This window comes from Cnephaeus nilssonii, assembly GCF_951640355.1.
Source record: "Cnephaeus nilssonii genome assembly, chromosome: X".
Classification (NCBI taxonomy): Eukaryota; Metazoa; Chordata; class Mammalia; order Chiroptera; family Vespertilionidae; genus Cnephaeus; species Cnephaeus nilssonii.
Genome location: NC_137071.1, coordinates 19,282,042 through 19,307,490, shown reverse-complemented (window position 1 = coordinate 19,307,490; position 25,449 = coordinate 19,282,042). Strand labels below are relative to the sequence as shown.

At 38.3% G+C, this 25,449-nt stretch overlaps 1 protein-coding gene across 2 annotated transcripts in view; it reads left to right on the top strand.

The window, feature by feature from the left end:
• DMD (dystrophin) overlaps positions 1-25,449 on the top strand; it is a 2,362,317-nt gene that overhangs the window by 1,654,773 nt on the left and 682,095 nt on the right. For both annotated transcript variants that reach the window (XM_079764882.1, XM_079764883.1), the window contains exon 52: positions 21,363-21,480. In XM_079764882.1, the coding sequence (XP_079621008.1) occupies positions 21,363-21,480 (118 nt within the window). The remainder of the gene's footprint in view (positions 1-21,362; positions 21,481-25,449) is intronic.

Below are 25,449 nucleotides of genomic sequence, written 5' to 3'. Positions count from 1 at the left end.
AGAATCTTGGTCATTTTTTCAGGGTTTCCTCTTCTCTACAGGATACTTCAAGAGCTTTTTGGGCACTGATGGGTATAAAGAAAAGAAATCTCCCAGTTGATATTACAATTCTGCCTTTTCTTTTTACCTATAGGTCTTGGTCATTCTAGATCATGTTCTACATTCTAAGGTTCTCCAAAACAAAGAGCTTTTAACACATTTGGAGGGCTAGACTTCAGGGACATGGCCATGTCTACCATCTAGAAGTGAAGAAGGAAATATGTGTTATTCATTTTAAGCATAAAGCACAATTACTTTCTCAATGCAGTTATCATGCTTCTCTATTAATCATTTCTTAGCAGGTTTCTGGCTAGGAGAGTCTTAAAGAATGCAACAAGGGGAAAGTATGATCCTAAAGGGGATGAGATCTATAATCTTAGTTCCTATTGTCTATGAGGTTTTCACAAATAGGTGACAGTTTAAGGACACATGCCTGTCACACTGAGCTTACAAAGGGGCAGAATGAGACTAACTTGAAAAATTGGCTTATAGTCCATTACATGATTTTTTAACGAAGATTTCCAGGGTACACTGGATATATAGTAACCTTATCCTATATAATAAAAGCCTAATATGCAAATTGTCCAACTGGGAGTTTGACCGCTTGCAATGACGTGCGCTGACCACCAGGGAGCGGCATGGAACATGGAGAGCGTCAGTGATATGGCGCTGGCAGCAGTTGGCAGAGGAGGTGCTGCCAGCCCCAATGGGCCCCGAGGAGAGTGGGACTGCAGCCGGATGGTGGAGCAGGTGAGGGGGCGGCGCCAGGCCAAGGCAGGTGCTAGGCGGGACTGCGGGGCTGCAAGGCTGGGAGCACGAGCTGGGGCCCGATTCCTGCAGGCCACCTGGAGGGACCCCACCCATATATGAATTTGTGCACTGCGACTCTAGTTCATAAATAAAGAGATAAAATTAAACAAGTAATAACACTTTGAAAACTGAATTATTTGCTGTATGAATTCTTTCTTGGAAAAACCTAATTTAAGTTGATGTTATTTATAATCTAATTTAGAAAACCAAAAAGTAAACAGACAATTTGAAATATGATGAAATAGATTTTATATTTGTGTAACAACAGGATATTGCTTTAGATTAAAGCTGATCATAAATGAGAATATCTTCAATTGCAACTAATAGAAAATCCAATTCAAATTGCTTAAATTAGAAAAAGAATTTATTGGCATATGTAACATAAATATTGTGTGAACTCCAGGCATGGCATGTCCAAGGTTCCAGCTCTTTTCTCAGTGTTGTGCTTCATCATTGTTATAGCAGTTACAGGATTCATGTTTGCATACCATACTATACTAGTATTGAAAGAAAATTGAAAGAAAACTTTCCTTTCTTGACCCTCAAATGAAAGTTCTGAGCTTCTCTATGATTGGATTAGCTTAAGACATAAACCCACCCCTGAACCAATCATTGTGGCAAGGATTTCCCACTCCAATTCCTTGGTGGCTACAGAATGAGTTGCTATGAAAATTACCAATATATCTACTCTAGTTACTACTCTATGTTGAAGGGAGTGAAGGGAGCTGGCAGTTGCTCAGAAAAGGTTTCCCAGTAGAGTTAGAATTTAAAACCAAATAGAATTCCTTTATAATCAGACTAAGAGTCTTTTAAAATAGTTAATTTATTGTTTAATTCTATTTTCCTGTTTCTTGGTAGTGTTATATAAGTAATTGTGCAATTTAAAAGCTGGAAAGAAAAACAGGATGCAATACCATCTCTTTTGTCATTTCAAAGGAATAGAAAAGAACACACATATTCATTTTCTGTCATTACACACCAAGAGAAATATAATGTATTACATAAACATGTATAAACAAGGATTTCCAACACTGATAAACAGCAAATCTTTTATCACTGCCTTTTTTTTTCATTCTTATTTTCTTAGCCTACTTTTCTTTGTCAATTTTTTGATGATATCTCCAAATATCAGCTTTTGTTCATAACAAAAATTTAGTATCATAGTAAAGAGCCCTTGTTATAATTTGTATACTCCACCCTCTCCTCAAATATAGAGGAACATTAATATTATATGAACACTTTAACTACTCCTTTTATATTTGTAGAAATAGCATGAATTAGGCATCTAGAGTCAGACATCTAGAACCTTGCTTTGTGTGTTATTGACAAACTACACAACTTTCTGATCCTCATTTTGAGCATCAGTAAAACTGGGATAGAAAACTCTGTGTCACACTGTAGTTATCAGGGTTAAAAAGCACGTTTTAAGATATTTGTAAATAGCCCAGCTGGTGTTGCTCAGTGGTTGAGTGTTGGCCTATAAACCAAAAGGTGATGGTTTGATTCCCAGTCAGGGCACATACCTGGGTTGTGGGCTCAATTCCCAGTGTGGGGCATGCTGGAGGCAGCTGATCAATGATTCTCTCTCATCATTGATGTTTGTATCTCTCTCTTCCTCTTCCTTCCTCTCTGAAATCAATAAATATATATTTTTTTAAAAAAGTAAAAAAATATCTTTGTAAATAAATTTCAGCTCTACAGTTGAATTTGTTCTACCTCTGTGTTACTTTACTTCACATTTTCATTTTGCTCTGATATAACAGTGTTATTTTACATCATTAAAGTAAACAACTGAATAAAGTTCTTTAAAACAAATATTAATTTTAGATGATTAAATAGGTTTGTATGGAGGTTCCTTTAGTTAATCATAGCAATTATCCTTGGTGAAAAATGATAGACACTTGAAAAACCAGTTAATTATGATGGCTATTTTTACTGCATAAATAAATCAAACTTTCAAATCTGAAATGGAATAAAAAGGTCAATGATGGTGTTTCAAAGCCCCTTGTCAGTTTTTGCTACAAATTTTTGTTTAAAAGGGAGAGAAACTTGTTTCACTCTAATTGTTTTCCAAGTGCTTCAAAAAATGTGTTTTTCCTAATAGATGAGAATTTTTTACTTGGCTTAGAAGGAAACTCTTGGAGTGTAGTGAAAAGGGCACCTTCTGTTGAAAGGTTTTTCAGACAAGAATCTGAATGTGCCCCAGGTAAGAGATGGTTAGATGAATCTGAGAAACTCTGTGGCTGGAGACAGGTGTGTTTGAGCCTGGAGAGATATCCATGGAGTCCACTCCACTTTCTTCCAAATAATTTTTACCTTAAGTCTCCAAGTTCTTGATAAAGGAGGAATGGGAGAGAACACTTGCCTGTTATTCTAGGAAAGTTTTACCCCTATGCCATGGACACTTTTAGAGCAAGAGTATTATAGAAATTCGTACCAAATGCCTGGGGTTTATTTACTTAAAGATGGATTCCTGGGGAATAGACCCTGAGATACAGGTAAGCATACAGGATGTTTACCTGGGAGTGTTCTTGGGGTCAACAGGAGTGGACAGAAAGAGAAGTTGGGCTGTGATGCAGTCTCAGTAAAGGCCTCATCTAACCCTTCAGGGAGTTCTGAAGCTGAAGTTACCTTTCAGGATTATTTTGATCTTGGGAGAGAGGATCAGACCTTTATAACATCATTGAATGTGGGCTTCTCAGGTAAAGAGACACAAATTTGGGCAAGAACACTCTCTTCAGCCACGGCAATTCCTGTAAGGGGGTTAACAGGTAATGGCTATCTACCAGAAGCACTCCTAGCAGCTAAGGAAATAAGTCCCTCATTTCTGAAGGGGAATCTGGGTACCATATCACAGCTTCTCACTATAGATAAATTTATTATTTCAAATAGGGACTAGCTGGGGAAAATTCAAATGTCCAAAATTGAGTAGATTTCTAAAATAAATGCTGATGAATTACAAACCAAGACGTGCTGAATGAGATTGTTTTCTTGTAATATTTATTACATACCCATACACGCATATGTTATTTTGCTGAAACACATACCCCATATATTTCTGTGAATATTTACATACCCATATAGAATGCTATTGAAGGAAATTTATATATAGCAAAAACGTAGTATGGTAAGTAAGAGTTAGTTGCTCACCCATACCCTGACCCCCAGGTGTTACGATGGCCAAATTGCTTTTGACAAACTCCTTATGGCAAAAAATAATGCTAGGTCAAATAATACACTACTATAAAATTCTGGGTGCTTATATGTACTATTTATTATGCCCTAGTATGGACCAGGCATCACTGTACTATGCACATCATATTTAATATTCCTAATTCTCACAAGTGCAGGGTAAAGTATGAGACTTGTTTTGTAAAAGAGGAGACTCAGAGAGGTTAAGTTACTTGACCAAGGCAATACCGTTGGTTAATATATTCATTCCATCCAAGTTTATTGGCAAGAAACTATATATGTGTGTGTGCATGTATATGTGTATGTATATGTATATACACTGAGTGGCCAGATTATTATGACCTCTGAATGCATAATAATCTGGTCATTCAGTGTATATCCTATATAATAAAAGGCTAATATGCAAATTGTCCCCTCAACCAGGAGTTCGACCAGCAGGCAGGCCAGCCAACTGCCCATGTCCCCTCCCCCTGGCCAGGCTGGCCGGACCCCCACCCATGCACGAATTCATGCACCGGACCTCAGTATATATACTGAGTGGCCAGATTATTATGTATTCAGAGATCATAATAATCTGGCCACTGAGTGTATATGCACACACACAAACACGTACATACAGATATATTTACATATAATAATTACATATACAGTATAAATATATATTAATATTGCAATTAATAAACTGCATTGAGAATTAGTCTTTAGGACATATCTGGGGAATAAAAAAAATAGAGATAAAAATGTATTTGTTTAAGAAAGATGATAGGCTTTCTTAAAATATGCATTTTATTGATTTTTTTTTTTTTACAGAGAGGAAGGGAGAAGGATAGAGAGTTAGAAACATTGATGAGAGAGAAACATCAATCAGCTGCCTCCTGCACACCCCCTACTGGGAATGTGCCCACAACCAAGGTACATGCTCTTGACCAGAATTGAACCTGGGACCCTTCAGTCTGCAGGTCGATGCTCTATCCACGGAGCCAAACCGGTTAGGGTGAAAATAGGCTTTCTTATTATCTTCAACCATTCTTTGAAAAAATATACCTAGGGAATTAATAATAAGAAAATTTGAGTCTTGAGCAGAAAGGCAAAGGAGGCTTGTCAAAGAGCCAAGATGAAAATGTCAGACAAGAATATTTTTGCAGTCCAGATACTCCTCATAGGGTAAGAACAAGTGGTCTCATCACAGTCCTGTATCTAAACCACAGGTTTGCATCTCCATATACTAATTTCTTATATTCAACAGTGATCAAGGTCATTTCTCTCTCACTCTCTCTTGCTATCTATCACACACACAGGCACACACAAACACACCTCGTATTATATAAATATCAGTCTGCTGTTTTCTTAACTAAATTACTAGGCTTGTTTATTGTTTGGACTGGGGGGACAAACTAATAATATGACTCGTTACATTAAGATGAAAGGCAAGGCTGTGAAAATTATCCAAATGATACAAATACTACATAGAGAAGGGATGAAATCTTTAAAGATCTGTTTATTAAAACATGTTGGACAAATATAACCACGAGGAAATCAAAAGAGAAATTTAATGTTATATTCTGAAAACAAAACCAAGCATATGGTTGAATGGGAGGAGGTGAGGATTATAAGGAACAAATGCTAGATTTTTATGCTTGGTCCTTATAAGGAAGAGAAATATCTCTAAAATGTGTTATCCAAAATATGTATCTTTAATAACTCTAATATCATAAAGAAAAATATATTTCTGACATTCATTTTTCTCATTAGCAAGACCTCCTGGTGTTGAGTGTGATAAAAATAGTTAAAATGCTTGTAGCACTTGTCTCAAGTGTCTAGCCTTTCTGATTAAATTCTGACCCCATCCCCTGTATGAATTCCTGATTGAGGCAACTGACCGCTAGCACATTCATACTCTCATATATATGCTGAAGTATGTTGAAGTAAATTACATATAATTCATAATTTTATACTACTAAAAAACAGGTTATGTTTTCTATTTTACCACAAACATTTTAATATATGTCAAATCAAGTTTTTAATGATTCATAATCTCCAACTTCAAATTTTTTCAACTTATAGTCCTTTACAGCAATCATCATGGGCAGTTAAAATACATATACAGGGTGGGGCAAAAGTAGGTTTACAGTTGTAAGTATGCGAAATACAGTTTATTCTTGTGTTATTAATTATTGTATTACTTTCCATATGAAACTCTATACCTACTTTTGCAACACTCTGTATGTAAGTTTGCCATGATTTAGTGTATTCAGCCTTAAGACTATATCTGTTAAACAAAGCCACCTCTGGGCCAAGAAGTATATTTGACAAGGATTTTATCCTTGTTCATAAATATTTTAAGTGAGACATTTCTTCATTTTTGTTATGTCCTAAATACATGGGAAATTTTATTATTTTTAGTGGTCCAACAACAAAACAAAACACAAAGCCCCCAGATCGAAAATTACTTGTAGGTATTAAGAAGAGACAAGCATTTGGTGTCAATTCAATCACGATTGAAATGCTATTATGTGAGAACATCTCCCTGGCTTGTATGGAGGTAATGGGGCATGGGATTTACAAATTCAGCAATAACTGAGAGATTGAAAAGATATGTAGCTTTTTTCTCTACAACTTTGCTTAATGAAAACCTCAGTTTGTGCTGTGTAAAGAGCTTATCGTTTTCATGCAAATCATCTTAGTTTTATTTATTTAATAGTCTGTAATTTGGAGTAATATATTCTGTTATGAAGTAGCTAGCAGAAAATGCTAACAGGAAATAGATTGGCATGTATCCTAGAAATGAGAGTTCTTTCATTCTCTCTCTCTCTCTCTCTCTCTCTCTCTCTCTCTCGCTCTCTTGCTCTCTCGCTCTCTCGCTCTCTCGCTCTCGCTCTCGCTCTCTCTTCCTACCTTCCTGTCTAGCTATCTGCAGTACCATGATACAGCCATATCATAGACTTCCATTGTAACCTTATATTCTCTGTAGTCTATACCTTTTGTATAGCTGATATTTTTCATTATTTTCTATAAAACAATCTCATGTTTTTAAAGGCTAGAATGGATAATAGAAAGGGTTCATGGGAAAAGTTGATGAACATGCTACTTCAACTCCAAACTTTCACTCTTAATGTCTCACCAACATTTTAAATTTGTGCTTTTACTGTTTTGCAGTTCTTTTCCTTTAATTACTCTTGTTGATGGAAGCCTTTAGGCATAATCTTTACATACAGGATTTATGCAAGAGTCTGACTAAAGATATGATGAGTTATCTACTAGTATTGTAATTTGAGAAACATCATCATTCAAATATTTCATAGTTTGGTTTTGTTCATAATGATCAAAAATAATAAAGCATATGTATGATTCATCTCATGAGAATTAGGACAGAAGAATTGATATTATTTCAGGTCCTAACTTTGGCACATCTATGAATCAGCAATAGATTTTTTTCTAGTTGTAATAAAAATTCTAGACTAATTAAAATATCACTGATGTTTCACCACCAGATAATTCTATATTTGAATTTTCTCCCACTTTGTTTTCAACTTGAAAAGAGAAGAGTGAAGAAAAGAAAAGAAAAAAAAGAGCCTTGTTAATTGCTCTTCCTTTCTCTGTCCCTACACGGCTTCGGTTTTTTAACTTATCTTTGAGAAATATCTCACAGGTCTCTTCCCTCTTCTTGTGGTTGTTTATCTACATGTTTGTATTTTATCATTTCATCATTTCAGAGAAAATTATCTATCACCATTATGAAGGTTATTTACTTGTAAAAGAAAGAGAGCAGCATCTATTCAAACAACTGCATAGTAATTATCTATCAGTTCTCTTTGTTCATTAGTTCCTTGTTGCAGGATTGAGGGTCTGCCTCCCCACCTGCCTCCAAAACCCCAGAACATGATCACAGAGCCTACTATTTCATTCACATCCTTGGGCTAAATTGGCCACCCACCGTGTTCCTGTTGTTTTGTGTATGGTAGTGAAAAGATTTAATTGGATATTGTTGAAAAGACATAGAGGCTAGCTCTCAATTTTCATATGTGGCTCATTCCTTTCCCTCTGTACCACATCCTTTCCTTGATGAGAAAATTACCTTCTCCATGGTAACAATAAAAAAAGCTTCCAGATAGTTGTTGCAGAGAAAAGAAGTCAAAAAGTAGAAGACATTTACAAATGGAAAAAAAAATAAAAAGGGAGGAAGACAGCTGGGAAGAAAGCTTCATGTTTATGTGTGGGTGTGGGGATCAAGGAGAGAATGAAGCTGAATGAGCAAAGCTGAGCTAAGAGGAAGCTGGAGTTTCTGTATCCCAGAAAACAGTGCCCCTTCCTTTCCTGCAGGCTGCCACTCTCCAGAAAGTATGGACTTTATTTTTGGAATTCTTACAGGATTCACTCCTGAAGAGCTACTTGTCATGAAACAGCAGCACCCTGATTTCCTCAGGGAATCACAGTTCAGGGAATATAATTTTTAAAATATATTTTTATTGATTCCAGAGAGGAAGGGAAAGGGAGAGAGCGATAGAAACATCAATGATGAGAGAGAATCATTGGTTAGCTGCCTCCCTCACGCCCCACACTGGGGATCAAACCTGCAACCCTGGGCATGTGCCCTGACAGGGAATCATACCATGACCTCTTGGTTCATAGGTCGATGCTCAACCACTGAGCCACATCAGCTGTGCCACTATTTTTTTTTTAATGTAACACTTTTGTGAATTCCAGTTTCCACCTCTTAATAGGGACATTCAAATGTACTTTCGGCAACAGGGTGAAGGAGCGGTGACAATACACTTCTCCCACCTCTGAAGGCCTTTGGTTAAAGCAGGTTGGCCACCCAGATTAGGATTCTGCTTTGTGCCTACTCTGCTTTCTAGCTTGTGGGATTTTGCAGCCCTTGTCACTGGCTCTCACATAGGATGGAGACAGCCCAAAGAAGTATGCCACAGTGTGACAAGCAGTTTAATGAAAAATGACTGCAGAACCATTGCGGTTGACTGAATAATGGCATCCCAAAATTGTCCAAGTCCCAATCCCTTGAATCTGTGAATATATTACCATACTTGGTGAAAGAGACTTTTCAGAGGGGTTAAGGATTTTTGACATGGGGAGATTTTCAGGAATTATCCTGGTGGGCCCAATGTAATCACAAAAGGTTCTTGCATGAAAGAAGGCAAGGTGGTAATACAAGCACAGTCAGAGAGAAATCAGAAGATGCTAACCTGCTGGCTTTGAAGACAGAGGAAGGAGTCACAAGCCAAGGAATACAGGCAGCTTCTAGACGTTAGAAAAGGAAGGAACATAATTTTTCCCTAGAGACTACAGAAGGAATACAAGCTCCGCCCACACCTTAATTTTAGCCTCTCATTTATGGACTTGGACTTCCAGAACTGTTAAATTATAAATTTAGGTTGTTTTAAGCCACTCAGTTATGATAATCTGTTATAACAACCAGAGGAAACTAATACGGCCATGAACATATAATAATAACCAATTTTGTACTACTTTAATATAAGCTATCTTATTAGGTTTTTTTTTTTTTTAATTAAAAGGAGTAAAAGTGCTGAGACCGGTTTGGCTCAGAGGATAGAGCATCAGCCTGCAGACTGAAAGGTCCCAGGTTCGATTCCGGTCAAGGGCATGTACCTTGGTTGTGGGCACATCCCCAGTGGGGGGTGTGCAGGAGGCAGCTGATGGATGTTTCTCTCTCATTGATGTTTCTAACTCTCTATCTCTCTCCCTTCCTCTCTATAAAAAAAATCAATAAAATATATTTTAAAAAAAGGAGTAAAAGTGGGGTAGAGAGAAAATGCCATGAGCCCTCCATTCTAACCATAGAAATATGTATTTCCAGTATTACAAAAATTACAAATTTCCCAACTATACATAAAATTTTTATATGACAGATTTGAATGTAATTGTGTGGATTAACATCAATAAAGCAGACAAGAAAAGAAAGTGTTCATTTGGAGATGAAGTTGGGAAAAAATGAGGAATAACAAACCTACTGTGTAGTTTTCTCTTCTGGTTTTTTATCCTGGATTTGTTTAACTCATTGTACTCTATTTTAGAAAGGGAACTCATTGCTGGATTCTATGGCATGAGCATAGTCACAGGTAGGAAAGTGAAGGAGAGTTTGAGAAGAGGAAGCAGAGTAGCTTGTAGAGATGCCTGTGGCAGTTAGGGCTAGGTTTAGAATTCAGGCAGACCGGAGTTCAAATGTTTTTCTGCGCCTTGAGTGGAAATTATTAATCTCTAAAAATACTTTCTCATGTAAAAACTGATACAATACCCAGCTAGCTAGAGTTGTTATTAGAATCAAATAATGATGTTTGTAAAACATTTAGCCCAGCTTCTGCTACATTGTATCTGCTTAAGAAATTTTAGCTATAATGTACTGGAGGGAAATACTAGAAAAGGAAGATCTGGGCCATTTTTTTCCACCTTCACCACCTGTTAGCTTTGTGACCTTGGGCAAGTTATGTAACTTCTCTGTGCCTCATTTTTCTTGACTATAAAGAAAAATAAAAGGACCTAGCTCAGATGGTTACTATATGTTAATATGTATAAATTGCTTAGGCTGCCACGTGGGTAGGGAGTTCAAAGGGTGGGAAAAATATAACCTTACATAATAAAAGCCTAATATGCTAAGTGTCCAGTCGTCTGGTCATCTGTTCAACAAATCAAAGTTTAATACGCTAATGATATGCTAAGGCCACTCAACCACTCACTATGACGTGCACTGATCACCAGGGGGCAGACAGTTGACCAGTTGACCAGTTGCTATGACATGCACTGACCACTAGGGGCAGATGCTCCGACTGGTAGGTTAGCTTGTTGCTGGGGTCTGGCCTATTGGGACTGAGCAAGATGGGCTGAACATGCCCTGGAACCCTCCTGCGGTCACTCCCCACTTAGCCAACCTCCTGCATCCCTCTCTGGCCCCGATCATGCACCGGTGGGGTCCTTCAGCCTGACCTGTGCCATCTCGCAATCCAGGACCCCTTGGAGGATGTTGGAGAGCCAGTTTCAGCCCAATCCCGCAGGCATAAAAGGCTAATATGCAAATCAACCAAACTGTGGAATGACCAGTCACTATGATGCACACTGACCACCAGGGGGTAGACGCTCAACACAGGAGCTGCCCCCTTGTGGTCAGTGCACTCCCACAAGGGGAGTGCCACTCATCCAGAAGCTGGGCTCACGGCTGGTGAGCGCAGCAGCGGTGGCGGCAGTCAGACATCCCCTGAGGGCTCCTGGACTACCAGAGGGCGCAGGCCAGGCTTCGGGACCCCCTGAGTGCATGAATTTTGTGTACTGGGCCTCTAGTAAAAAAATAAATTGCTTAGGACAATTTCTAGCACACAGGAAATACACAATACCTAGTTGTTACTGTGTTGCAATTGTTACACTGTTGGAAGGGAAACAAAAGAAAAAATAAACAAATGGGACTACATCAAACTAAAAAGTATTTTCACAGCAAAGGAAACCATCAACTAAATGAAAAGACAACCCATGGAATAAGGAAACATATTCACTAATCATACCTCTGATAAAAAGGTTAATATCCAAATTTATAAAGAACTTGTAACACTCAAAACTAGGAAGACAATCCAATTAAAAAATGGGAAAAGGACCTGAATGGACACTCCTCCAAAGAGGACGTACAGATGGCCAATAGACATATGAAAAGATGCTCAACATCACTAATCATCAGAGAAATGCAAATTTTAATCACGAGATATCACCTCACTCCTATCAAAGTGGCTATCATCAATAAATCAACAAACAACAAGTGTTGGCCAGGATGTGGAGGAAAGGGAACCCTCCTGCCCTGTTGGTGGGAGTGCAGATTCATGTAGTCACTGTAGAAAGTAGTATGGTGTTCCCTCAAAAAATTAAAAATGGAACTACTTTATGACCCAGCAATTCCACTTCTGGGAGTGTATCTGAAGAAACCTGAAACACTAATTCAAAAGAATATATGCACATTATGTTCATTGCAGTGTTATTTACAATAGCCAAGATCTGGAAGTAGCCCATGTGTCCATCAGTAGATGAGTGAATAAAAAAGCTGTGGTACATTTACACAATGGAAATTACTCAGCTTAAAAAAAGGGGGGGAAATCATACCTTTTGCAACCGCATGAATGGGCCTGGAGAGTATTATGCTAAATGAAATAATCCCTCAGAGAAAGACAAATACCATATAATTTTACTTATATGTGGAATCTAATGAACAAAATAAACTAAACTAACAAAATAGAAACAGACTCATAGATACAGAGAAGAAACTGATGGATGTCAGAAGGAGGGGTTGAGGGGCTGGGGGAAAAAAAAAGGTGAAGGTATTAAGAAAAACAACTCATAGATACAGACAACAGCATGATGATTACCAGAGTGAAAAGGGGTTGGAGGGGAGGTAGCTGAGGGTAAGTGGAGGATAAATAATAATGGAAGGAGTCTTGACTTGATGTGGTGAACACACAATACAATATACAGGTGACATATTCTAGAATTGAACACCTGACACGTATATTATTTTATTAACCAATGTCATTCCAATGGATTCAATTAAATAAATAAATAAATAAATAAATAAATAAATAAATAAATAAATAAATAACCAGTACAGTCTTGGGAATTGAAAAGTATATGAGATTTTCCCCACATAATGTGTTCCCTGCTTTAAAAGCTGTTATACGGGGACTTCCAATTGAGTTAAGGCTGTTGTGCTCCTATAGGAAACTATATTCTATTGTAATTTTTATATCTGCCAATAAAAGTCTGTTATATATTTACTGAAGAGAGCTTCTATATTATAAAATACTATTTTTGACAGAGAAGCAGAATCATTTTTATTATAGAAAGTTTCCTCTTACAACAGCATAAATAAATACCTCATCTCTCAAGCTCCTGATCAATGTCTAACACCTCCTACCCCCAGCAACACTTCACTTCAAGTGTATTAGCACTCCATAATAGCAACTTTACTCACCTACCAAGAAATGATCTTTACAAATGATTTACAGCTAAGCCAGGGCTTAAACACATAGCGATCAAAGGCAGATTTTTATATTTTCTCCAGTCATATGATTTCTGAGAAGAAATAGATTAATGTCAATCTCTGAGAATATGCAAAGAACGTTGTCTATTTTTAAGCATGAGGCCCAATTGTTAAGCTTTTTTTCCCTTATATGTATGTCCAAATGGTACACATTACACCATTTTGATGTAAAAGGATGGTATAGATTTGTGTGTGCCTCTCTTCTGTATTCAGATATTGTCACCCCTGTGTGAATACATACAGGGGTGCCTGCATGGTCTCTCTCTCTCTCTCATTTTATACTTGTTTGTAAAACTCAAAGAAGTCTCAAAACAATGAAGAGATCATGCCTTAGCATGAGCACATGATTGTTTACTAACCATGTGTTGTCTTCACTCTTAGCCCTCAGACTTGGTGAAGTCACAAGGTTGAGTCTTGATGGATTAAACACATTCTACATAACATATTCCTCAATTGCTGTTTCTATAAAGAATCTTGAGCCCTAGCTGGTTTGGCTTCGTGGATAGAGCAGTGACCTGTGGACCAGAGGGTCCCGGGTTCGATTCCGATCAAGGGCACGTACCTTGGTTGCAGGCTCCTCCCCAACCCGGGCCCTGGTCAGGGCTCATGCAGGAGGCAACCAATTGATGTGTTTCTCTCACATCGATGTTTCTCTCTGTCTTTCCCTCTCTCTTCCACTCCTCCTAAAAATCAATGGAAAAATAGCTGTGGGAGAGAATTAACAGCAACAACAAAAAGAATCTTGAACTAGCTCTATATGACTAATTTCTGCCTAAGGTATTTGAATTCTTATAGATTGATTTATGGCCTTAATCTCCCCAAGACTGGTTGATGTACATGTAATTATCTTCATTTTTACAGATGAATAAACTGAGCCTGATCCTATCTCTCTATATGCAACATGAATTGAACAGCTGTGCCAATTATTTTGATAACTCAAGTCGTAACATCTACTATTTGAAAACAGGAAAAGAGCATTTGGGGGCTTGAATTATACCAATTGATTGTGTACATGAATTTAATCGCCTCTAGATAATCGCTTATTTCTCCACTTCACTTGCCTTGTAAAAGTAGCGTCACAGAACAGTACGATCTCTTGCTCTGCCTCAGTTTATTGATGACTGCACTTGGCAATAAAAACCAAGGTTCTTGTCTCAGTACTTAAGTAAGTGACATCTCTAAAGTGTTTTGAAAACATGAAAAGGTTGAATGCATTTTTAGCATAACCTTTAGTTTGCTTTCACTTTTTATTCTTGATGGTGTTAGTACAGTACTTGTTAAATAACAATCAGCCTCCTCTTTTCCTGGAAACAGCAGTACTATTTCAAGACCAATTTTCCAAAGAAAGTACTACAGGTGTAATGCAATAGAAGCTATAAAAGGACATTGAAAGATTCACAAAATATGGCTTCCTAATATATTGATAATTCTTTTCAACCCTGATAATAACCTTTGAAGTTATATTTCTGGAGTTATCTCAGTTCTCTCTCATACTCTGAAAATTTATGTTACCTTTTTAGAGCAGAAATGTAAAGATTTAGCAAAATATTCTGAATGTCCACTTTTTTCCATAATCAAAAACACAATCCCTCTCTACCCCACCCAATTTAATATAATATTATAAATGGGGCCAGAAAATATATTTAATAATTCTCTGGACACATTTGTTTTTACAAACAATGGGGTTAAATTTATTTTATTCCTATGCAGTGGGGTTATTTCCTCCTGAAATAAAAGAATGTGTGAGGTTAAATTAGAAATGTTTTGCATGTTTTCATGCCAGGGAATTTAATCAAAGAAGGGATAGGTAATGTTTTTCTTTGATTGTTGCAGTTTAGTTTTCCAGTCCTCTCTTATAAATAACTTTGGATGCAAAGGTACAAAATTAATATTTTTAAAATGCCACTTTTACTGGGGCATTCCTCTGTTCTAAAACCTCCAATGATTCCCCATTGCCTTCAACAGAATATTCTTATCCATTTATCTGATATTCAGAACCCCAGTCTGCCTTCCCAACTTGATCACAGTCATTATAATTATCTTCAACAGAGCTGCCCTCCCCACTGTTTCCTAAGTACTCTAGTGTACTCAGACCTCCCTACATTGGGTTAAGCTCAATCCGTGTCCCAGAATCCTTTCTTTCTCATTGCTGGGTCATTATCAATCCTGTTCCTCCTCCAAGTTATAGTTCAGATTTCTAGTCCTTTTATGGCACTTCCCCCGAGCATGCTCATATTAAAATTCCATTCTTCAGAATCTTGTTAGCATAGAGTCTGCAGTCTATAGACTATTACATTTGTCATTTACACGTTGTCTTCTGTTATTGGCTAACTGCATGTGTGCATACGCATGGGCAGGCCTGAAGGTCATCTCCCCCAACTGCTATGCAAGTTCATTGAATTCATTGAGAAGACAGGCTTTTTCATGCTACAAGGCACATTCCCTACTATAGTGTATGGTGCATAGAATACTGCCAATAAATAATTTCTTCCCATTTGATAGATCAGTGCTCAATTACCTGTCAGCTCTAGCCTCCTTTATCTGGGATTTCTACAAACTTTGGACAACATCTTTAGGATGCAAAATCAGGAGGATCTGTACTAGGAAAGATAATATAGATAATACCCTCAGTTATATTTCACTACTCATGTCATGTGATATAACCTCCATTTTATTAATTTGGTTCACTTATAATTCAGTTTGTTGTCTAGGATACTCTGATTAGACAAAATTTATTTTGACCTGTTGAATTTAGAATAATTCTAAAATGATGTTATTCAAGATGGGACAAGAAATCAATAATGGAAAATTTGAGCAGGAATAATCCCAAAATATGTATATTGTAAAATAATTTCAGTTTTTCCTTTCCTCTAAAATATATGTAAGAAGAAACAATTGTATCACTTATTTTATTTGGATATGTTAACTGGTTAGTAGTGATTATTTCACAATGTATACAAAAATCAAAACATCAAGTTGTATACCTTTCTATACATTTTTTTGTCAATATCTATAACATTACATATACAGGTATTAAATATACACACAGAGAGAATAAGTGATAAATATGGCAAAATTTAAAAACTGGTGAATGTAGGTGAAGGGTATATGGGATTTTTTGACCACTCTTGCAGACTTTCTATAATTTTTAAATTACATTAAAAAAATGCATGTTAAAAAGTATTTTTAATGAATGAAGGACATAGTTAGAAGGTTTTTATGAAGAAACTAGAGGCCCGGTGCACGAAATTCGTACACGGGGGTGTGTGTGTCCCACAAGCCAGCCTGCACCCTCTCCCATCTGGGACCACTTGAGGGATGTCCGACTGCCTGTTTAGGCCTGATCCCACACCAGGATCGGGCCTAAGTGGGCAGTTGGACATCCCTCTCACAATCCAGGACTGCTGGCTCCCAACCGCTCACCTACCTGCCTGACTGATTGCCCCTAACCGCTTCTACCTGCCAGCCTGATCACCCACTAACCACTCCCCTGCCAAGCTGATCAATGCCTAACTGTTCCCCTGCCGGCCTGATTGCCCCCAACTGCCCTCCCCTGCTGGCCCGGTAACCCCTAACTGCCCTCCCCTGCCAGCCTGGTCGCCCCCAAATGCCCTCCCCTGCAGCCCTGGTCACTCCCAACTGCCCTCCTCTGCAGGCCTGGTCCCCCCAACTGCCCTCCCCTGCAGGCCTGGTTGCCCCTAACTGCCCTCCCCTGCTGGCCTGATTGCCCCCAACTGCCCTCCCCTGCTGGTCCAGTAACCCCTAACTGCCTCCCCCTTGCCAGCCTGGTCGCCCCTAACTACCATCCCCTGCCAGCCTGGTTGCCCCCAAATGCCCTCCCTTGCAGGCCTGGTCACTCCCAACTGCCCTCCTCTGCAGGCCTGGTCCCCCCAACTGCCCTCCCCTATAGGCCTGGTTGCCCCTAACTGTCCTCCCCTGCTGTCCTGGTTGCCCCCAACTGCCCTCCCCTGCAGGCCTGGTTCCCCCAATTGCCCTCCCTTGCAGGACTTGTCCCTCCCAACTGCTCTCCCCTGCAGGCCTGGTCTCCCCCAACTGCCCTCCCCTGCAGGCCTGGTCACCCCCAACTGCCCTCCCCTATAGGCCTGATCACCCCCAACTGCCCTCCCCTACAGGACTAGTCCCTCCCAACTGCCCTCCCCTGTAGGCCTGGTCACCCCCAACTGCCCTCCCCTACAGGCCTGATCACCCCCAACTGCCCTCCCCTACAGGACTAGTCCCTCCCAACTGCCCTCCCCTGCTTGCCTGATCGCCCACAACTGCCCTCCCCTGCTGGCCATCTTGTGGCACCCATCTTGTGTCCACATGGGGGCAGCCATCTTGTGTGTTGGAATGACGGTCAATTTGCATATCACCCTTTTATTAGATCAGATTATCAACACAGATGCTGGTAGAACATTCAGAGAAGTAGAGAAATCATGCCAAGCAAGAAATATCCAAGCCAATTTAAAATGTAAATGAAAATGAGGGAGTGGAGACCATAAAGATAACTTTGGATTTGGCCAATCTATAGGGAGAGGCAGCTGAATGCAAGAATAGAAGCCAGAATTAAGGTGCTCAGTGAGGCAGTTAAAAGCTAGACAGATGATTAGCATCCTCATATGTAAAACTCTTTCAGTTACTAGAAAGGCTACTTCCTGACTTAAGTGCTTATTTTCTTTCCTACATACATAAAATGGCTCTATCAACTATTTCACCTTGTCAGTCTTCCATGTTGTTAAAGTTGTAAATAAAAGAGTAATAAGGTCTACATTTTTACATTACATGTTTATTTATGCAATGTTAATTCATGTTTATTTCCTGATAATGGCAACAACTGAAATTCACCATAGGCCTTTGTTGCATATGTAACTATGTGAAGATAGTTGATTTTTATAGAAACATATTAAAACTACAAAGAGTTTGTTGTTAAGATTTTTTTCTTAGGCATCTAAATATTTAATATTCAACTAAATACACAGAGTTTTCTATTTGACTATTATTTAGGTAAAATTATATTTTAACATATACAATAATAAAGTGTAATTCTTTCTAGGAGCCTAAAATGACCTACTTATAGTATGTATGGCTTCATTGTTTAACTCTCTTTTTCATAGGATTGCTATTTATAACCCCTTCCCTCAACCCTGGGGGGATTTAGTAGGATTAATGACTTCTTATTCACTTTGTATTTGAAGTTTTTTTTTTTCCTTCCATCTTTGCTCAGTTAGTGGAATCCATGATGAATTCTCATCTCCAAGGGGTAAGCTGTTTTTAGTAAAGTCCAGTAGCTGGCTTATGATTCCTTAGATTGATTCCTTTCTTCTCTTGTGTTTGCTTCTTCCAGAATTATAGACTCCATGTAGACATGCTCAATTTTCATGCTTAGATGCAGTTAAGCATGTGATGCTTTTAGTTTTCGTCACTTAAGTTATATATTTAATGAGTATCCGGGCTCATATCAGAAACATAAATCAGCATGATTAGCATTCTACTTGTTTATCATGATAAATAGAGGTAACTAAAGCTAAACAATAGAAGAGCACTAGAGGTCATATGATGATGAAGATGGGAGATGAAACATTGGTTTTGAGACAATAACCTCTGGATTGGGGACAGAGAACAGAATTTCATAGATGGATATTTGGGAGGCAGGTAGTTTGAATAATCTTTATCTCTAAGGTACTCCCTCATCTGTGGGTGGCTCAATGAAGAGAGATGAAAGTCACTTTATTTGACAAGTTATGGGATTATACAGCTAAGTGTCAGGTAAAAAAAAATTGTAATAGCAATTAAATAGAATACACTAAAAAGAAAACTGAATGAAAAGAAAATATTTCCTCTCAATGAATGGATCTGTTCTGTTCATTAGCAAGAAGGTCTTTCAGTCACTTTTCTTATGATACCTTAATGAAAACAATACTTGAATGCATGCCATATTAAAATCCTTCTCTTTGTTTCTGGGTGGGAAAATCAGAGAAGAAAATTCCCATCTGCTCTACTGATAAACCACTGTTTATGAGTGTATGTTAATGAGTTATAAATTCTATAGCAGTATACAGTATGTTTATTATTGTACCACTTCCTTTTTGAAATGGATATTTGTGTGTGTTGACCAAAGAGCAGTATAAAGAGTTATGATTTCATTTTTAAATACTTTAAAAAAGCATAGTTTTATTGCAGTTGTGATTTTTAAGGAAGCTGATTCAAAGGATGTCATTAATAATCTTCTCAGGTGCTAACAATGCATGTGTCTGTCAGCAGAATTAGAGAATCACCTAGAGAACAGGTTTCACAATACCCTGAAACCTACTTTGTTCATTAGAGAGGAAAATGGCTTGTTTTAAGTCTAAATTGACATGCTTGCTAATTCAGCAGTAAAAGCTATTCACTGTGGTCAGGTTTAATATTTAGAGCCTGGTAAGGTTAAGATTAAAGTTGATAAGTTACTTCTACAACATACTTCTTAAACTCAGTCATCCTAAAAGAAGAAACAAGTATATAGCCCACATATATCCAGAAGTGAGAAGCAAAGAATAGCCTGGTTGTCTGAGGGTGAATTAATATTAAATCAAAGAAAAATAACAAAGATAATCTTTGTCATACAAAAATTTCCAGGTATCAAAAACATAAGTTTTCATTTAAATTACACAAAGTGTACATAAGGGTTTTGGTCATTACTATGTCTGTAACACCTAGAAGAGTACCTAGCACTTGGCATTTATAAAATGAAAGGATGAGTTAATAAATGAATTAATTTATATTCTTTGCTAGCTATGGGTATTTAGAATTCTTTGTTAAATTTGAAGAGAAGATTTGACTTTACATGAGGTTTCTACATACATCTTTTTAAAAAATCTATCTAATGTATTAAACATTTAAGCGTTAGGAATTCCAAAGTACCTTAGCAGCTTGCTATGTCACAGATGACCAGAGTTTAATATTCTAATCCTGGAAAACATCTTATTTCATAAAATCTATCCACTACTATATGGATCCTACTTTTAAAATTGTTCAGTACTCTCCAACTGACTTATGCCACTTACTTCAATAGCTATCTTTGGCAATTTGTTCCATAATTCAAACACCCTTTTGTGTAAAGAAACCATAAAAGTTAGAAACCTGAAAATTGGATTTTTCTTCCAAGCAATCACAGCTTACAAATGTGGAAAATTTGTTAAAAGTTAGCCCCCTCCAATTTTTCAATACAGAGAGGGGGAAATGCTCAAAATAGATGTGTGATGTTTTGATAAGTTCTTCCCATTGATTTTAATACTACTAAAAGCAATCGAGCTTAAATCACAAGACCCATCTTTCTATCGCTTCACCAAAGAAATACTACAGAATGATCAATATTTGGCCTTTCTGAAAACTAAAATCCTTAGACAATCAGCAGCAGTCAAAGGACATAGTAGATAACTAAGTTCACAAACATTACTATCTATCACATTTCATTTCTTCACTTTCATCAACCTCACATGGTGGTAGAAGGAGTATTGGGTTTAAAACCATAAAGAATTCTGGCTTGGTTATTAATGTAATTATTAGGAAAATAAAAGTGAGAAAATGTGTGCAAAACATCTGTCACATAGTGGTTATAAACTAACAGCAAATATTCATTATACTTCCAAAATAAAATATATTCAGTTTTAGAACAAGGGCTATATCTTTTGTCCCCAAACTTCTTTGCAAATATCACTGGGTTTTTGGCCCTTTATGTAAAGAGAGTAAGATAACAGAGATAATAGATGGAAACTTTGAGGAAAGATATAGCTCACCTATATCACGTCATTTTATAGGTGAGGAAACTCAGGTAAAAAGATATTAAATAAGTTATATATTTTAAATCACTTCTGTGCTTTTTTCTGTTTCTAACATATACACCTTAATTTTTACACTGTGCAGAATTAAATTTCAAGTATAAACTATCTCTTAAATACATTGTCATAATTCAAAATTACATTTTTACTCATGGCACTCATATATTGGATTGAGTAAAACTAGGTACTCTGGAATGACTGTCTAAGCTCTTAAGGAGGGAAGCAAATCTATAATCAAGATTTCATTTGAAATATTTTTTTGTATCTAAGAATGAAATACATTTCTTGTTAAATTATTCTCTATAAAGCCTTACATGTTAGAGATTTATATCCAGTAACATCTTTTTTATTTCTAAAAGTGCTTTGGTTGGTTTGAAAATCACACTTTACTTTGTATCACATCAAAGGAATGTACAAGGCTGTAGAACCTCAATATTAAGTTCTATTTGTTCCTTTAGGCCACGCTGCAGGATTTGGAACAGAGGCGCCCCCAGTTGGAAGAACTCATTACTGCTGCCCAGAATTTGAAAAACAAGACCAGCAATCAAGAGGCTAGAACAATCATTACTGATCGAAGTAAGTCTTTTAACAGGCAGTGAAACTTAAGGAAAGATAATGTAAAAAGTTTCAATAATGACTTAATTTCATGTGCCTCCATCACGTTTATAAAAAGAGTGCCAAAAGTTGTAAATTATAACTATTATACTAAGATTTTCAGTCTATAGTATTATCTTTCAATAACAATGTAATATCATGGAATAGAGGACATATAAGTTTGGTCAATGCAGACTTACACAGTTGCAAAGCGTGGAGTGGTGGGAAAGCTGGTGTGACAGAACATTTGCTCCTCAGTAATCATCTATCAGGGCTGGCGCCCATGGAGATGCCAGTCTCTCCCTCACAGTATTGGTTGTTGGTCCAAGTGGGCAGTTGCTTCCTGGACCATCTTTTTGTTCCCATCTGCAGTGGCACTTTCAGATATGGAGGGCTCTTTGTGACTTTGATATACTCATTGTGCAATATCAGAAATCTCTGTACCGCTCCTTATGGGGTGGGTGGCAACTTTGGGAAGCTGTTTGAGGCCCAAAATGACTGTTCATGGGATCAGAAAAAGGGATTGAAAGAAGAGTAGAGGTCTTAGAACAGGCCTAGGCTTTTGAAACTCAAAAACCAAGAATCTGCTCTGCAGCTTTATCATCTACATTCTGTTTTGTCAACATTTCCCTCAGGAAGTGGAAGCCAATGCCTAGCTACCTTCTAAGTAGCAGTCAGTATGTGGTGTGTGTGTGTGTGTGTGTGTGTGTGTGTGTGTGTGTGTGTGTGAGAGAGAGAGAGAGAGAGAGAGAGAGAGAGAGAGAGAGATCTTTGCAAAATCCTGTCAGCTAAATTTCATAATCTCCATTTTATAGGTAGGAAAAAGTTTCTGAAAAAAGTTAATCTAATTGCTCAAGCTTACAAAATAAGCAAATAATAGAGCTTAGAATTTGCAAATATCTCTTTGTGACTTGTAAATCTGTGTTCCTCCTAGTCTACCACTTCCCATCTTGTTTTGGTGTTTTTCTCAATGACCTTAATCACTAGTACTAGGATTAAATACTCTTTTGATCTGCAATTATGTATGTTTTTATTCATTTCCTAAAGACATTTCCTCTTTCAGTGGCAGTGATTGTTAATTAAAATAGACTTTTCTTGATTTTGACATTTTAACTCTATAGTTGCTCAAACAGTGGATTTGGATATATGCTAATGTATTAGTTTGGTAGTGCTAGCCACTGTAACAGGTAAGCTCCTGATGCAGTCCAAAGTAAGCAGCCTTCTATGAAGTCTTTCAAGGACCCAAGCTCCCTCCAGCTTTTGCATCCAGAACATCAGAGTCCTATGCATTTAATGGGCAGAGGAGGAATGAGTATTACTAACAATAATTTATTATGATCCAGGCCTGGAAGTACACATTAATTCTGTTCATAGTGTATTCGCTGAACCTTGTCACATGGCCACATCAAGGGAAGCAAGAAAAATTGTCCAATGTCGAACCCAAGAAGAAGAGCAACTAGTTTGGTAAGGAACTAGTCGGTCTCTTCCACAGCTAATTTGGACAGGAAGAATGCACTTAAGTTCTATAGGTCCATGTAAGTTACAGGGTAGAATTTTTATAACCAGCAAGATAAGAGCAAAATTGCCTTTTGATGACCAACATAGATAGCTGTTCAATTGATGTAGGAGAGTGTTCCTCCTTCAAACTGGAATCATGAAGCTTCTCCACCAGCTTGCAACACACTGGCCCCAAAAAAGTGAATCTTAGTATGAGACTGAATTCCTATTACAGTTACACAGTTAAGTGATCTGTTTCTTGCCTGAGAAATATGGACAAAGGTGTCTACAAATCTTTGTCCATATTTGGCAAAGATGTCTACAAATCAAATCATCTATATCCGTGGTCAGCAAACTGCGGCTCGGGAGCCACATGCAGCTCTTTGGCCCCTTGAGTGTGGCTCTTCCACAAAATACCATGGCCTGGGCGAGTCTATTTTGAATAAGTGGCATTAGAAGAAGTTTAAGTTTAAAAAATTTGGCTCTCAAAAGAAATTTCAATCGTTGTACTGTTGACATTTGGCTCTATTGAATAATGAGTTTGCCGACCACTGATCTATATGTATAAAACCCTAATATGCAAATACACTGAACAGCAGAACAACCAAACAACCGAACCACCGAACAACTGGTCGCTATGACATGCGCTGACCACCAGGGGGCATGAGAAGAACATGGCAGGTGTCGGCAGCAGGCGGCAGAGCATGGAACATGGCAGGTGTCAGCCATGGTGGGATGGTGGAGCAGGTGAGCAGGGGCGCCAGACTAAGGCAGGGTGCTGGTCGCTGTCATTGGGGCAAGCCTCTGGTGGTTACTGAAAATTCTTTGTTCCTGCACACTGTAGTCCCACCTGGCACTCACACCTGCTGCTGGCACTGGCCCCACTCGCACCCGCTGCTGGCACCAGAGCCGCCACTTGCACCCACTGCCGGCGCCCAGCACTGGCCCTGATTTCTTGGTGCCATCAGCGGGTGCAAGCAGTGGGTGCTGGCCCCGATCACCTCTCAGGGCTTCTCCACCTGCCCCTGCTCCTGAGGGGCAATCGGGGCCAGCAGCTGCTGCTCGCACCCACTGCTAGCACTGGCCCTGCTCAAACCCGCAGCCGGCGCCAGAGCCGCCACTCATACCTGCTGCCGGCGCCCAACGCCGGTCCTGATCACTCAGCGCCATCAGCAGGTGTGAGCAGTGGCTGCTGGTCTTGATCACCCCCGAGGGCTTCTCTACCTCCCCCTGCTCCTGAGGGACAATCAGGTAGCAGCTGCAGCTCACACCACTGATGGCACTGGCCCCGCTCGCACCTGCTGCTGGCACCAGCCCCAATTATTCTGTGCCATAAGTGCGTGGGAGTGGCGGCAGGAGCAGGGTTGCCAGTAGACAGGGGACCAGGGGCTGCAGTAGGATGGGGCTGGGCGGGGGCAGAGAGGATGGGCCGAGACCTGCCCCTGTGCCCACCACAGCTCGTGGCCCACAGTTCCTTTCAAGGTGCACGAATTTGTGCACTGGGCCCTAATATAAGTATATAGAAAGTCATTTGTTATTTTCCCAATGAAAACAACCACTTTTTCCCTAAGAAGAAAATAACACTAATTTATTTTGCAGTATCCATTCAACATTGTGTAAACATTTTTTATTTCCTTTGCAATCTTTTTTTGATATTGTATTGAATTCTTCATGATGTGAATTAAAATTGAGTGACTATAGCACAGGTTTGTATCTCTCTGCTAATATCCAGTGATGTGAATAGTTCTGCTTTTCTAAGCTTTTTGTCTTTTAGGAATGAATACCTTTATAAATATTTGCAGCACAGAGGAAAGATTCCAATCCAAATGGTCCAAAAAGCATTTTTTAAAAAGCAGTGTTTGCTAAGACATGTCATGTTGCTTATTAAGAGCCTAAGCCAGACTCTTAATTTGAGATATGCCTGGAGCCTCTAGTGCTGGTACCAGGATAATTCTGACAAGATATGTTTATCTAAACAATGGCATTTGCAGCCCTGCTATGCTTTGGTTTATCTCTCCATTTGAAATCTATGAAATGGGATAGAAATTCAATACTCATAAAGTTTCAATCATGTTCAAAATATAATTTTAAATATAGATTTAGGTTTTGGGTAATGAGCAGAAATAAAATACTTGCTCATAAAATTGTATTTTCTTATTTGAAGATGCCAGTACTCCTTTTTTACTGCCCTGAAACTTTTAGAATACTTAAAAAGGAATCAGCTAAATAAAGAAAAGTATTCAATAAGTGTATAATATTATATTGCAACATTTTCCCCTCCTTGGTAAATTCCAGTTCATAACTTTGAACAGTTGGAAAAATCTATACATGCTTATTACATTCTGTCAAGAGAAAAGTCTAGCAAAAAGCAATTCCTCTATACTGGTAATAGCCATGCTACTATCTCAAGTAATGGGTCTATGAAATAGCAACACATTTCACTGTACAAAACTA